General features: G+C 48.0%; 1 protein-coding gene and 1 long non-coding RNA gene across 7 annotated transcripts in view; one reads left to right on the top strand and one right to left on the bottom strand.

The window, feature by feature from the left end:
• The window catches only part of LOC128778189 (uncharacterized), a 30,423-nt gene extending 14,423 nt beyond the window's left edge, over positions 1–16,000 (bottom strand). For all 6 annotated transcript variants that reach the window (XR_008423582.1, XR_008423579.1, XR_008423580.1 and 3 more), the window contains exons 1-2: positions 12,610–16,000; positions 10,819–10,979 (exon numbers count right to left, since the gene is read on the bottom strand). This is a non-coding gene — a long non-coding RNA (uncharacterized LOC128778189). The remainder of the gene's footprint in view (positions 1–10,818; positions 10,980–12,609) is intronic.
• Positions 1–16,003, top strand: part of LOC109245650 (polycystic kidney disease protein 1-like 2) — a 94,571-nt gene that overhangs the window by 2,065 nt on the left and 76,503 nt on the right. The window contains exons 2-5 of the mRNA XM_053906694.1: positions 283–447; positions 2,649–2,834; positions 6,966–7,076; positions 10,198–10,345. Coding sequence (XP_053762669.1) covers positions 283–447; positions 2,649–2,834; positions 6,966–7,076; positions 10,198–10,345 — 610 coding nt within the window. The remainder of the gene's footprint in view (positions 1–282; positions 448–2,648; positions 2,835–6,965; positions 7,077–10,197; positions 10,346–16,003) is intronic.

Below are 16,003 nucleotides of genomic sequence, written 5' to 3'. Positions count from 1 at the left end.
GGTTATGGTAAGACAGAGCTACAAGCATCATGTCCTTAATGAAACTATTTTGTCTGGGCTCCCTGACTTGGCGCCCCGGTTTCTAGGTTGAATTCTTACGTCTGGGTGTTGAAAGGTAACAGCTAGCAACGCCCCTTCGTTGGCACGGGAAAGAGAGGCTGTCAGCCTGTCGGTCTTAACCGGGCACCTCCTGCAGCACCAGGAGCTGAGCTGAGGCAAGCCCTGTGCATAAAAAGGGCCGGAGAGCGTCTGTAAGTCCTGGTGCTTGTGTTCCCATCCCAGGGCTGGGGACCTGGCTGGACACCTCAAACGTGAGCTACAGCCACTGGCGCGGAGGGCAGGCCTCTCCTGCCCCCGACGCCTGTGGTTACATCGGGAGAGACGCTTCCTTTGGGTGGGTGGCCTCAGACAACTGCACGCAGCCGTCTGCCTTCATCTGCGAGTTTGGTGAGCCGGCCTCTGTTGTGGGGTCTCCCTCCTTCTGTCTCTCTGTGCCCCTCTATGTGTCTCTGTTTCTCTCTATCTCTTTCCAGGTGTCCCTGGGTCTCTCTCTCTGTCTCCACGTCTCCTTAAATGCCCGCCTGTCTCTGTGTCTGTGTTTGTGCCCCTCCATGTGTCTCTGTTTCTCTCTCTTTCTAGGTGTCCCTGGGTCTGTCTCCACGTCTCCTTAAATGCCTGCCTGTCTCTGTGTCTGTGTTTGTTTCATCTCCCCAGCTCACAACCCCGACTCCCTGTCCACTTACCTACCAGCCTCCCCTGCATCCCTCTTTTCCTCTCAGACACCTGCATCTGGGGGCAAATACCCAGCCCTACTTACTCTCCTTTCCAGTCTTCCTAAAAGGAGACATGGTCCCAGGAGGTTGGTCTCACTCACCCTTGACACCTACCGCCCTGGCCGGCCGGGTCTGAGCCTCCGGTGCTCACCCTCCCTGACTCCTGAACGTCCCCGCACTCTGTTCTTGTGTCCTTTCCAGCTGCTGTCCATGGTTGACCCCCTTTGTGCCCTGGGAACTCCTCCCTGGGGACTCCGTGTAAGAGCCCCGGCATGAGTGACCCATGGCCCCACGATGGGTCCTGCCTGCCATGCAGGGACCCTGGCATAGGGGCCTGGTCTTGGAACTGAGCTACCCCATGTTCCCCTGACTTTCAAGCCAGGCTTAAGGGAAGCTTTCAGGCTTCCTGGGCTCAGCCCCTTCGCTATCCCCAAGCCCCTCAGTGAAGAACCCCAGCTCCTAGGGCCCATTCTGGATTTGGGCACTTACAGGCCCCGTGCCTCCTTTCCCCTGTCTGGTTTTAAACAGGTGCCATATAGGGTTCACTTCTCCAGCCTGGCCGATTTTGGAAACTTGGAGCTTCAGGGACCTATGGGTCATACAACTTCCCTCTCTTTTTATCACAGCTCCCCAGTGCCTCGCCCCCTTGTGCACCCCAACTCAAGAACCTGTCTCAGAATCTGTCAGCCCCAGGGCCTTGGAGCCACTGGTACAAGGTCACATCATGAACAGCTAACACGCACCAAGCAGCACTTCCAAGAACAGACTCGCGTGCGTTTATTCATAATAGAAGCGCCTCTGCTGTTTGAGGCGAAGCCTGTGATAAAGCTAAGAACAGTGGGGCTCAGAAAGGGTAAGCTCCTTGCCCAAGACCACACAGCTGGGAAGTGACCATGGTAAGACCTGAACCCAGGTTTGCCTGTGGTCAGAGAGAGAGACTGGCAGATGCTGGCTGCTGCTGGCTTTGGAAATGGAAGAAGGGGTCACAGTCCAACAACTGTAGCTCCTCTGGAAAAGCCTCGGGGGCAGACTGTCCCCTGGAGGCGCCAGAAGGAATGAAGTCCACACCTTGATACTAGCCCAGGAAGACCCACTTTGGACTTGTGACCTTTATAACTAGAGGATGATAGATTTGCACTGTTTTCAGCCATGAATTTGGTGGTAATTTGTACAGAGAGCAGCTGTAGGAAACTAACACAGATTTTTGGTCTCATCTTCTACCCTGTGGTGTTCCCACCAGGCAGATGGGCCGGAGTTTGGATCCAGAGTTTCCTTTCTGGCTGTGCTCACCTGAGCCAAGTCATTGTTTTCCAACAAACGTTCACTGAATGTAGACCACATGCCAGAAGCCGGGCTGGAGGCGGTGGGGTGGGGGAGGGTGTCTCGGCTCAGCGGCCCCCCTGAGCCTGATGTTCCTACCGGGGAGGACAGTCGCCCAGCTTCTAGGATTGGTAGGAAGATGCACCCATGTCACTCATTCATTCAACAGGTGCTTGTTTAGCATCTGTGACGAACCAGGCATTGTTTTCAGAAAAGACTCAAGTTGCCACTTACAGCTCTTACTCTGCATGTATGAACTCACGTAATCCTCTTAAAGACCCTGTGCGGGTGCAGTACGGACACTCCCCTGTGCTGAGGGGCGCAGAGAAGCTAAGGCATTTGCACAGCACACAGCCAGTGTGTGGCTGGTGGCACCTGAGCCCAGGCAGTCTGGCTCCAGAGCCACTCCCACGCCCGCCCCCGTCTATTTCTCACTCCTGCCGGGTCCCTCCACCTCAGCCCTCACCCCCGACACCCTTCCCCTCCCCGTCAGCCAGGCACTTGCCCAACCGTGACCATGATTTCCCCCTAAGTGTCGCCTTCCCTTTGTCACAGGCATTGGCCAGAGTCTGGCCTGTGACGGCCTCAATGCCACCATGCACTGTGGCTCAGGGGAGGTCATCCAGATCCAGGATGCCTTCTACGGGCGCCAAACTCCCCATTACTGCATCCAGGATGCTGCGCGGCCCTCGGACCTGGAGGAGGGATGCGGCTGGCTCAGCGTCAAGGACGAAGTGGCAGGTAGGCCCCAAGGACAGCTCTGGCTGTGGGGGCAAGGCAGCTCATGGTGCCCCATGCCTAGCAAAGGGTTTTGGAAGGCTTGAACCATCTTAACATCTGACCTTGGGCCTCCAACATTAGGAAAATGGGGCCGTCTCTGCCCACAGCACCATGCAGGGAAGCAAGGGGGCCAGGGCTCGCCTCCTCACCCAATGCCACACCCTCCCCTGCGGGCCAGGGGGGCATTCTGCTCCCCACTCCACTTGGTCGCAAGAAACATTGCTTGCTTGCTTGCTTTTTTTTTTTTTAATGTTCATTTTATTTTTGAGAGAGAGAGAGATTGAGAATGAGCTGGGGAGGGGGAGAGAGAGGTGAACAGAGGATCCAAAGCAGGCTCTGCACTGACAGCAGAGAGTCCTATGTGGGGCTCAAACTTAAAAACCATCATGACCTGAGCCAAAGTTGGATGCTTAACCACCTGAGCCCCCAGGAACCCCACCTTCTTTCTTTAAAAAAGATTGTTTATTTCTTTATTTTTGAGAGAGACAGAATGTGTACGAATGAGCAGAGAGAGAGGGAGACAGAGAATCCTCAGCAGGTTCTGTATTGTCAAGGCAGAGCCTGACTTGAGGCTCAAACTCATGAATCATGAGATCATGACCTGAGTGGAAATCAAGAATCAGATGTTGAACTGACTGAGCCACCCAGGCATCCCGCTTTCTTTTTCTTATTTAATTTTTAAAAATTTCTAAATACTCCAAACATATAGACAATAAAAGCATTTTGGGGTACCGGGGTAGCTCAGTTAGTTGAGCACCCTACTTTTGGTTTCAGCTCAGGTCATGATCTCACGGTTCGTGGGTTCGAGCCCTGCATTAGGCTCTGGGCAGACATTGAGAAGCCTGACTGACATTCTTTCTCTCTGCCCCTCCCCCACTCACACATACGTGTGTGTGTGTGTGTGTGTGTACATGTGCTGTGTGTGTGTGTGTGTGTGTGTACATGTGCTCTCCCTCTCTCTCTCAAAATAAATAAACTTAAAAAAATATTTCGGTGAATTCCCATAGACCTCCTACCCATTGTTGTTAAATCCTGATGACATTATTCCATATTTGCTTAATGTCTCCTCATTACAAAAATGACGTGACTTTGAATTTTGTATTATCCACAGTGATACACATACCAGTTCGTTTCATCTATTGTATAACTACACCGTAATTCACCTCTTTCTCTGTTGAGAGTTGAATGGGTTGTGTCCTAATCCCTGGCTATTGTGAATAATGCTGAAACACACGGTCGTGGTGGCATCTCTTGTCCATGTGGGAGAGTTTCTCTATGGCCTTGTTTCTCTAAATCACATTAAATCTGCCTGTGAGCTGCATTTGCCTGGTGACAAGGGCTCAGTTTCAGAAATTACAGGGGCTCCCTGCACCCTCCTGGGGGACACAAAGGTCTTAGAAACCTTTATCGCCCAGGACGTAGGGATTCCCCTCCTCTCTGCTATTATTAGTGTTGGGCCTGCAGGGTCCCGGAAAGGCATATGGTCTGTTGCTTTCTTGGCCAAGTGAGGACACAATAGTCTGTGCCCAAGCTGGGAGCTCTGGGGCCTCAGGCTGAGTCTCCCCACATACGTCTCTCGGCAATTCCCTGAAGGCCTCTGCCTCCACCCAAAGGCCCTGTGAAGATTCCAGGAGGAATGCCCTGTATTCTCAGAACCTGCCAAGCGGCCTCGTCCCCGACTTGGGGAAGATGCTCCCTCTCCCTGGAGAGCGACTTGCTCTTCTCCCCCCACGTCTGGCCTGCACTGTCCCTGGCCCCCCGGGGCAGGTGTGGGGGAAGGAAATACTGACATCAGCCATGTGACTCCCACTCACTCTCCTTGTTGCTCTGGCCTTCCTGAGGCTGTGGCCCCTCTGAGCGGGAAAGGCCTGGGCTGGATGGGCTGACAGATGTGCCTCCCTCATGGAGGTGTGGAGGGAGCTGAATGGTCTATTTCCCCAAAGGCCCAGATGCAAGTTTCCAAACCTTGCAGCCACACCCCAGAGAGCAATTGGAGGGGAACACTGCATCCTCTTGGGAGAGGTCAGAGGAACAGATGTGGGCAGGGTCTGGGGGGATCCGTTTGTATCTAAGTGGCAGGCTCACTCATTCATTCAGCCAGTTAGTCAGTAAACATTCGTTCAGCCCAATCTCATACCATGCTCTATCCTGGGCTCTGTGGATAAAGGGATGAACCAAACAGTTTGTTTTTCAAAGAGCTTGCAGTCTAATGGGGAGACAGATAATGAATACAAGCAACGGCCTAGCACTGTGCTCCATGCCATAACAGAAGAGAGCAAAGGTGCTTTGGATTTACTCATGCAAAACTCATTTTGTACCTGCTAGGTGCTGGGTACTGTTCTGTGTGCTGGAGATACAGCAGTGAACAAAAACAAAACAAAATGCTCCCATTCTCTTGGACAGTGAAGTACACGGCTGTGGATGCACATAGTAGGGGCAAAGAACTCTGAGGGGTATATCAAGCCGAGTCCCATTAGAAAAACAGAAATCATGTTAGGTCTTTCAACAGAGGGAATTTAATGCAGGGAGCTGGTTGCCCAGTCATGGAAGTGCTGAGAAGTCAAACGGGATAATGATACCACCCTGACACAAGCAGCCGCAGAAAGTCACCACTACCCCTAAGGGCCAGAGGGACAACCTGAGTGGATGGTCTCACCAAAACCAGAAGTGAGGGCCATCCCACAAGGGCTAGAATCACGGTGGAGGCTGCCCTGTGGGAGCGAGGTCCATGAGGGAGGGCCTATTCAGAGGGAGCTGCAGTCAGAGAGAGGATGAAAACACAGGATAAAAAGCCCTCTGCCCTCTTATGTCTTCCTGTCTGGGGAAGGCAGAAGTATGGCCCCCAAGATTTGCCATCCTAATCCCTGGGGCTCTGGATGTGATGAGATACCTTGCCTGTGAATGTGTTAATTTGCATGGCAAAGGGGCTTTGCAGATGTAGTTACGGTTCCTAATCTGGATTATCCAAGTGGGCACAATTTAACCACATGATCCGTTAAAAGCAAAGAACCTTCTCTGGCTAAAGGCAGAAAAGAGATGTGGCCAATGGAGAAATCAGAGTTTAAGTGTGAGACAGGTCTGATACCCTATTGCTGGCTCTGAGATAACAATGGAGGGCCACATGCAAGGACTGGAAAACGGCCTCTTAGAGCTAAGGGCGGATCCAGCTGACAGCCAGCGGGAAATGGGAACTCATTCCTACATCCTGGGGCACCTCACCCACCTGTCGCTCCTCCCAGGCTTCTGTGTAGGCATGTAACTCATCTGCATGGGCAGGAGGGAGAGACGGCAGGTGACCTGAAGTTTCTGGCCTGGGCTCTCCACACTTCTCCTTCCTGTGGGCACCTGGACAGGATTCCTCATCTTTTCCCTCTTTGCCAGTTCTCAGGATGAAAGTTCCTACTTCAGGCCATGTGACTGGATGCTACTGGACCAGTGGTTCTCAAAGTGGGGTGCCAGGGCCAGCAGCATCAACATCACTTGGGAGCTTGTTCGAAAAGTAAACAGTTTTTTATAAATGTTTACTCATTTTTGAGAGAGGGAGGGAGTGAGGGAAGGAAAGAGAGAGAGAGAGATAGAGTGTGTCAGTCAGCAGGGGACAGGCAGAGAAAGGGGGACAGAGGATCTGAAGCAGGCTCTATATTGACAGCAGTAAGACCGATTTGGGGCTTGAACTCACTAACTGTGAGATCATGACCTGAGCTGAAGTCAGATGCTTAACCAACTGAGCCACCCAGGTGCCTCTAGAAATTCTAAGGAAATTCTTAAGCTGACATCTACACCCACTGAATCAGAAGCACTGGGGGTGGGACCTGGAAATCTCTATCTTCCAGAGCCTTCCAGAAGATTCTGGCATATTCTAAGATTTGAGAACCCCTGTGCTGGCCCCTGAGCTGCTTGAGAGAAAGAATCCTACTTCTCTCTCCCCCTAGGACCTCGGCCCCTGCCTGGTCTTCAGTGGACACCAGCAGATATTTGTGGGATGGAAGGTGGGTGAATGAATGAATGAGAGGCCATTCATCTCTGTCTGAACCTGTCCCTTTCTGTCCTTCCTGCTGTTCCTGCTCCTTCTGGGATTCGGGCACTTCCCAGGCCAGTGCCAGGGGCTGCAGGTGTGCCAGGTGGCCGCAGATGGGACCTACTTCGGAGACCTGTGCCCCACCCAGGGCAGCTACCTGTGGGTGCAGTACGAGTGCCAGGAAGGTGAGTCCCCAGCTTGCCTAGCCATGGGAATTCCCGATTTCCACACCAGGTCCAGCCCCACTTGGAGCACTGGGACCAGACACCTCTGGACGTCGATCTGTGTACTAAGACTTCCTCACCCACCACTCGTGCCCTGCAGCCTGACCTCCCCACCCGGCTTGGCCTCTTGGGGTAAAGAGTCTGAGGCTCCTGTTGCAGAAATGAGCCATCAAGCCAGAAGTTCAGTATCCTGGAGTGGCCCAACAAACACATCAGATAAGGCCAGCATTGCTTGACAGAAGAAAGCCAAAAGATGTCTCACTCCCCGACCCCACACCCACCTGGGCTACCGCCCTGCCCTGCCCGTAGGCTGCATTTTAGATCACACATGAACTTTTAAAAACTTGAAAGATCTAAAAGTAACATGTATAATCACAATTTATAAAACTGTCATAAATCAAGAAAGAAGAATTCCTCCCTTCAATTCTCCGGTCCTACCCCTCCTAAGGAAACCACTGTTAAATGTTTACTATAAGTTCTTCCCTGCTCTTTATTTTTTTTAATGTTTATTTATTTATGAGAGAGACAGAGAGAGAATGAGTGGGGACAGGGTAGAGGGGGGAGGGGGGAGAGAGAATCCCAAGCAGGTTCCGAGCTGTCAGCACAGAGCCCAACATGGGACTTGATCTCATGAAACGTGAGATCGTGACCTGAGCCGAGATAAGAGCTGGATGTTTAACTGACTAAGCCACCTGGGTGCCCCTCTTCCCTGCTTTTTAAACTGTTTTCAGACATGGCTGTGTATGAGTGTAGATACATAAGTTATAATCATTTAAAATATATTAGTTTACAACTCATTTTTTTTTTTTTTTTACTTAATAATATATTCTGGACATCTCTCCAAGTCACTACCTTATTCTTTTAATGACTGCATAGTATCCCATCATAAGATCATGTCAAAATTTATTGAACCAGTCCCCTGTTGACGGACATTTAGGCTGCTTCAGATTTTCTGTTGTTAGGTGCACCCTGCAGCACTCATTCTCGTGCGTATATCTTGACATGTGCCAGATTCTGTTTAGAGGAGAGGTCCCTAGTACAGGGAATGCTGGGTCACAGGGTATGTGCACCTTAAATGTTCAAAGATGCTGCTAAATTACACTCCAAAGTGGCCGCGCTGATTTGCACTACTAACCGTGTATGAGAGCTCTGCTTCCCCCTAAGGCAACATTCTGCCACCGTCCAGGGAATCAGTCACAACACACTTTCCACTGAGAACATGAGTTGACGGTGCAGGGAGCTCTGAAGGGGAAGAGCGAGTCAGGGAATGTTGGGGTCCCCAGGGACGATCCAGGACAGCAGGGTCCATGGGTGTGGAAGGGGGGGGTACTACAGAGAGAAGGGGACAAGTTTTACCAGTGCCATTAGTGTCTTGGAGATGCCTGGGTGGAGTAAGAGGGAGCCGGACGTCTTCATTCTATTTTCTGGGAAGAAGAGGCCACGTGTTTTGGCAGTGCTTTCCGGTTGGTGGTTTTGCTAATGGACAAAGGGTGCCCTTTGGAGATCTGCCAGTCACAGTGTGGCTGTCATTGGACAAATGCATCGCTTAGGCCAGGGGGTGTATTGGTCTGGCGACCCCGGACCAAATTTTCTGCCCCAATTTTGATTTCAAATATCCGGCCCCCATGTGAACCGGTGTGCTCTAATCACAGTGTTTCTGATTTGTAAAGGGAGAGATTCTATCCGGCAGTCCCCCCACTGCCGTGCCCCCCCGCCCCCCCCCCCCCCCCCGCCACAGTGCCCAGAAAGGCCTCACTGCTGCCTGCGTGTCCTCAGGCAGTTATGAATCAGGACCATGAAGACTTTCCGACTAGCTCTGGAAAGTCCTTTTGATGTGCATTCAGCTTCTTCTATCTTTTCCTTCTTCATTTGTGCTCAGAAACTGAAAGATTCTGCTGCGCAAATTAGCCGGGGGCTGTGTGAAGCCTCAGCAAATTCTATGCCCCTCCCGATCCTCCATAACAGTTTTGAAAGCTCAGGTTTTGTAAAATGTAATGTGCACGAAATGGCTTACAATGAATCTTTGGCCACCTTAGCCAAGTAGATCTTCCTAAAGGTGCTTGGCTTTTTTGTCTTTTTAAACATGATGAAATACATTTAGACAATCAATAGAATCCTGGTTAAATAAATTAGAGTACATTGTGCAGCTATTAAAAAGAACAAGGCAAGGGCACCTGGGTGGCTCAGTTGGTTGGGTGTGTGACTTCAGCTCAGGTCATGATCTCACAGTTCGTGGGTTCGAGCCCCACATGGGGCTCTGTGCTGACAGCTCAGAGCTTGGAACCTGCTTCGGATTCTGTGTCTCCCTCTCTCTCTGCCCCTTTCCTGCTCACGTTCTGTCTCTCTATCTCTCTCAAAAACAAATAAACGTTAAAAAATTAAAAAAAAAAAAAAAAAGAACAAGGCACTTCTGAGTTTATACAGAACCATCTCCAAGATATACTAGGTGAAAAAAAAAAAAAAAAAAAAAGGAAGATGCCAAATAGTGAACACAGCATGAACCATTTGTAAGAACAGAAAAGTATGTCTGTGCTTAGAATGTGTAGGTATCCCTGGAAGGTGACCCTGGATACTGGTAACAATGATTGCCTCTGCAGACACTGCAGGATGACAGGGGAGGGAGGCTTTCTTCTCACTCTATACCCTTCATACATTTCAAATTCTGTACCTTGGTCATGTACTACCTATGAACGAAAGATAAAATTTAAAAGAACTTTAAAAAGTAAAAACAGGGGTGCCTGGGTGGCTCAGTCATTTAAGCGTCCAACTTTGGCTCAGGTTATGATCTCATGGTTTATGGGTTCGAGCCCCATGTCGGGCTCTGTACTGACTGTTCAGAGCCTGGAGCCTGCTTCAGCTTCTGTGTCTCCCTCTTTCTCTGCCCGTCCCCTCCCCTGCCTCTCTCTCTCTCTCTCTCTTTCAAAAATAAATAAACATTAAAAAAAGTAAAAATAAAATTATAAAAATTTTACAAGCCCCACCTAAAGATAAAGGACAGGTGGATAGAAGAGAGTATGTTTTAAACAGAAGCATGCAATTTTGCTTTGTGATGGCATATAGCATTTTCCTTTTTGATCTGCAGGCCTACAGCTGACGGTGTCCAATGAGAGTTTCACCTTTGACAATGTCACCATCTCCCTGACATGGCTCCTCTCTCCTTACATTGGAAACCTTTCGTGTATAATTAGTACAGGAGATGGCCACACTTTTGATCCCTACTACCCTCCCAGGTAAGAGGAATCTCTGAGCCTTGAGTCAGGATGTATCAGTCAGCTTCTGCTGCATAACAAAACATCCCCAAACTTAGTAGCTTACAATATTATTTATTATTCCTCATGGTTCTTTGGGTCAGCTAGGTGGCTTTGCTTATCTGGGCCAGCCTTGCTGGGGGCGGATGGCCTCAGAAGTCCTCACGTATATGTCTGGTGGTCAGCTGAGTGTTGGCTAGGGGCATGTATTGCATAATAATCACCCAACAGGCTAGTCTAGCCTCACTGGCATGGTGGCAGAGGGTTTCTAGCAGCAACTGAGAACAAGGCCTACTGTGCAAGCATTTTTAAAATCTCTACATGTATCACATTTTCTAATGTCTCATTGGCCAAAGCAAGTTCCATGGCCACACCTAGGCTCAACAGGTGGAGAAAGAGATTCCACCTGTTGATGGAAGAAATGGCAGAGCCACAGTACAAAGGGGCATACATACAGAAATGGCATGCACAGGTTTTCTCACTACGGAGGCCACGTGAACAGTCTTGAAGAGCTGGGTCCTTATGGCTTTGTTCTATGTAGAATCTCTCCTGGGTTACTGTCCAAGGAGTTGGTAATGATGTGAAAAAGATGCTCGCATGGATGTGGGAATGTTTTCTGTTGGCAAGAATAATAAACAATAATAGTAGCAATATTCATAACAGTCCAGCCAAGCAGCTTTCACATATAATCTCATTTAGTCCTCACTACAAACCCTATCAGCTAGATCTATGCTATCTGGCAGAACAGCCACTTGCCACATGAGCTATTGGGTACTTGAAATGTGGCAGCTCTTAATTAAGATATGCTGTTAATTAAAACACACGTGGGATTTTGAAGATTTCAGTCGCCCCTCACCAACCTCTCATAAAAGATGTAAAGTATCTCACTAATTTTTAAATATTGATTACATGTTGAAATGAAAGTATTTTGGGTATATTGGGTTAAAGAAAATAAATTATTAAAATTAATTTTATGTATTACTGTTTCAATGTGGCTCTTAGAACATACACATGGGTGGCTCACACTGTACTTCTATTGGACAGTGTTGAGCTAGGCAACTGTTATTTTGTTTTCATGGACAAAGCAGCTGAGGCTCAGAGAGGTATAGTGGCAGTGCCCAAGACACACAGCTTGTGAGTGGCAACATGGTGACACAAGCCAGGACTGTCTGGCATAAAAGCTGAGGCCCTCAAGCCCCTGGCAGATTACACGGCATGAAGGCATTATACTCTGCATCCTCTAGGAGAGCAGAACCTCCCCGGCCTGATGGCAGCTGAACTCAATTCATAACATTTCCAAGTCCTACTGGGCCTGGGGTAAGCTCCATTCTGGGTGCCCCCAGAATGATCCAGAATTTCCAGATCCTCAGTGGGTTGGGGGCTTCTTACAGGGGTCTTCAGTTCAACATGAATCCCCAGGGAAATAATGGAGGCTCGTAAGCCCCTTTCCTAACCCTAAACATCTGCAGTTCTACCCTGTGGGGAGCTAGAGGTTCTGAATCCAGTCCTGCACATGCTCAGCATTGCTGGAAGCCCTGGCTTGGGTGGGGCCAAGAGAGGCCAGCCCTGTCCCTGGCCCAATTCTGCCCCAGTGAGGGAAAGTTTCACACTCAACAGTCCTCTGAGGCCTCAGACATTGTGCTGTGCCGCCATATAAAATGGCATGTCCAGAAGCTAAGGTTCTAATCCCAGCTGCTGCTAACATGTGTGAGACAATTTCTGGTCTTGGGTTTCCATTCCCTTCCCTGTCTCATTAATATTGGTGGCTGCCTTGTTTCGTGGAGTAAAATGAGAAATTACATGTGAAGATGCTTTGGGGGAAATGTTACAAAATGTTACAAAAGTGATACAAATACCCATGACCTTGTTGTGCAGGTTTCTTCCTGCTTGCTACCATGGCAATGAAAAAACAACAAATGCTAAGCTATACAATCGCCCGGCCCCCAAATTTTAAACAACTTGCATTTGGCATTCGTCAAAATCGACTGTCTGTAGCCCTGCTAAGACCTTTAGTTACACAAAGACATTCCAGTAATAAACAAACAGTAGCTACAAATTGGAGCAAATGAGCCAAAATGCTAGTATTAGTCAACTCTGGATGGTGAGGCCAAAATACTCAGCTTCTGTCATTTTGGTTAACTTTGGGAGATCCATTTCCGATGCTTCCTTATCTGCAATAGCAGCCTCAGCACTCAACCTAGAATATTAAAAATGGCATGAATTTTAAGTTCACAGAAGTCACATACCTTGCGTGAATGTCGCTGTGCTTTTATGTGTTTGTACGGCATCCTACTTTTGCTTAAGTCATGATAAGCTAAGGCCTAAATGGGCCACTTCATCTCTACTGCAGACAAACATGAGCTAATGGAGAATCCAATCTGAAATAGAAACAACATAATAAAGTCAAAGGATTTCTCCTTTAGATTCTTCTTGCCTTGCACTCCCGATGTATTGTGTTCATTTGAATGTCAAGCTGTTTTACTTTACTGTTTGTTGTAGGAAACTTTACACGTTTCTGTAATTTATTGTGTGCCTCCTGGACCAATTTGCGAAAGTGAAATTTGTCCTTGTCCAGCGTTGGGTGTCTCAGCGCCACCTACCGACAGATCAGGGGATTGCCATCATTTTGGGGTCTATTCAGAGCTGCCTCCACACATAGCTGAATCTGGAGGGGCCGCTTCCCTGGAAATCGGTATTTCGTAAGACAGAACAACATTTAGAGGGACCTAGATGTACACAGGATGTTGGGAAGCTCAGAGGAATTATGTGGAAGGTTATGGTCATAAAGGACCGAAGTCTTTCGGGGGAACCAGGCAGGAGCTATGGAGGTAGAGAAAGGGACAACAGGGATGTGAAGGGGCGTGGCCTCCTCAGGTAACTGCGAGCACCTCGCGTTACAGCAGGAGTTCGGGGTATGTGGGGGAAAATGAAAGATGCTGCTGGAAAACTCAAAAGGAGTCTGCTGATAAAGAGCCTTGATATGCCAGCCAGTTTGGAGAAATTGTTTTTAGGAGAACATGTAGGTTGGGTACCAGGAAACTGATTTGGGGTACAGCAGGTTTCCCGGGGGAGGGGGGTTCCAGGATGGAGCAGGGGCAGAAGGTACAATGGGATGCACTAGCAACACAGGCCCTTCCCATCCCCACAGAGAACTCTAGAGCCGGGACCTGATGGGACTGAGGCAAGAGAGTGGAACCTCAGTGCTCTGGCACAGAGCAGCCATGGGATGCAGGAAGGTACCCTGCAGGGGAGGAGGGGGGGAGGCTGCTCCCTTTGGCCAAGGGGAATTCCTGGAGATGGATTCATCTGTGAGCCCTTGGCCACTAACACACCAGAGTGCTGGGGAGGGGCAGACCTCGGCCTTGAAGTGCAGAATCTGGGTGACTCACATCCACTACAGAGGATACTTAAGAATATTTAGGCCATTTGGCTACATGATCTGTGATTGTTAATACTGTTGCAAGAGTTACTAACAGTCACTGGGTAATTTTAAGGGCTAAATGGGACTACAAAGAAGAAAATAATTGGCACAGAGTTGATTCTTAAAAATGGGTAATTGTTGCCATTATATTAATATTACAGAAGTATATACTACTTTTATTTTTAAGAGGCTAAGTGGCATAAACGCCATCCTATTATACACACATACACACACAAAACCCCACAATATTTGAGCCTATCACATACCAGGTACTTACTCAGCCATGGTCTCATTTAAACCTCACAACGACCCAGCCAGGAATGGCTCTCACCTCATTGTATGGACAAGGGAGCTGAGACTCAGAGTGGTTGAGTCATTAGGTTACACAGGTGACTGACGGAGCTCTGGAGACCTTACTTCCGGCTTTCTACCCTTTCCATTCTACCACACTGCCCAATTTGGTCAGGTGGCTTTATCCACCAAGCTGGCTAGCAACTTGTGAGTGACATTAACAAAATGGTACAGACCTTGGTATTCTTAACAATTGGACATTCTGAGCAAAGATACAAAATGTGAGCTCTCTTCCCCATTTTCTTTCTTTTTAAAGAAAAGCCACATCCCATTAATGTAAACGATCAAAGCAGCATGTGCAAATCAGTGGCAGTGTCTTAGACTAAGTTTTAAACTTTTTATTGAGGCATAAATATGTACAAAAAACTGCACAAAAAGATACAACTCAGTTAACTTCTACAAAGTGAAATGTCTACACCCATGTAACTCGTACTCAGATCAAGAAACAAAATATGACCAGTCTCCCAAGAGTCCTCCCGGGGCCCCCAAGTCTACCAATTTCTACCACTGTCGATCAGTGTGACCCGTTTGAAACTTCTATAAATGGAATCATAAAGTGTATTCTCTTTTCTGTCTGACTTCTCAACAGTACATTTTTGAGATGTATCCATATTGTTGTGTATAACTGTGACTTCTTTGTTCTCATTTCTGTAGAACATTCCATCACATGGATATTCCTTGCTTTACTTATTCCTTTCTAGTGCTGGTAGTCCTTTTGGGTGGTTTCCCCTTTGGACGATTACAAACTATGTGGCTGTGCACATTGGAGCGCATGTCTTTGCTGCATTTCTGTTGGGTTTGCACCCAGGAATGGCACTGCTAGCTCGTAGGATCATCAAAAAATGTTAGGTTGTTGCCTCTGTTGCTTTGTACTCCGAGCAGATCTTCCCTTTGTTGGCAGCAGTTTCTAAAAGCACTTTGCTGTCTTCTGCCTCCAGTGAGATCACTGGGAGACAAATCAGGAAAAGTCCGTTTCTCTGCCTTTCGTTCCTGAGCACTTTCAGTTGGCAGGAGAGCTCAAGGAATGGAATGAGTCGCTTTTCCCAGCAAGATCCCTGAAAAACAGCCCAGATTTTGCTATTCAAAACCATCCTTCCCGTGACTGAAAAGAGTTAGTGTTTTCTTGTTCTGAAATCCACGTGGTCTGTTATTAGAGCCTACTCCAGCGTCCTTTTGATTAGTGTTTGCTGGTGAAACTTTTTACTTTTACTTTTGACCTATCCATGTCATTATATTTATTAAATTTTTTTAAGTTTATTTATTTATTTTGAGAGAGAGAGTGAGGGTGAGAACATGAGCAGGGAGAGAGAGAGGGAGGGAGAGAATCGGAGAGAGAGAATCCCAAGCAGGCTTTGTGTTGTCGGTGCAGAGCCCAATGCAGGGCTCAATCCCATGAAACATGAGATCATGACCTGAGCTGGAACCAAGAATCAGCTGCTTTAACTAACTGAGCCACCCAGGTGCCCCCTTATCATTATATTTAAAGTGGACTTCTTATAGACAGTCTATGGTTGAGACTTTTTTTTTTTTAATCCCATCTGGCACAACAATTGGTGTGTTGAGATCATTTATAAGATCATTTTCCCTCTGTTCTCCTCTCTTGCCTTCTTTTGGATTATTTGAATATTTTTAGCATTCCATTTTAACATATCTATCAGCTTTTTTGGTTATAGATCTTTTTATTACTTTTTTAGTAGTTGCTTCATGGATTACAATATACATATCCAACCTTTCACAGTCTATATGGAGTTCATATTTTACTTCATTAAAATGTTGAAGCTTTACTGGCATATAGGTCCCTTTGCTCACCCTCCTCTATATTATAGTTGTCATATGTAGGACATTTACATATATTGAAAATCTCTCTT

The sequence above is a fragment of the Panthera pardus genome, unplaced genomic scaffold (genome assembly GCF_024362965.1).
Source record: "Panthera pardus isolate Hobbes unplaced genomic scaffold, ASM2436296v1 HiC_scaffold_19, whole genome shotgun sequence".
Classification (NCBI taxonomy): domain Eukaryota; kingdom Metazoa; phylum Chordata; class Mammalia; order Carnivora; family Felidae; genus Panthera; species Panthera pardus.
Note: the sequence above shows the minus strand (reverse complement) of the source record. Positions and strands in the feature narration are given on the sequence as shown.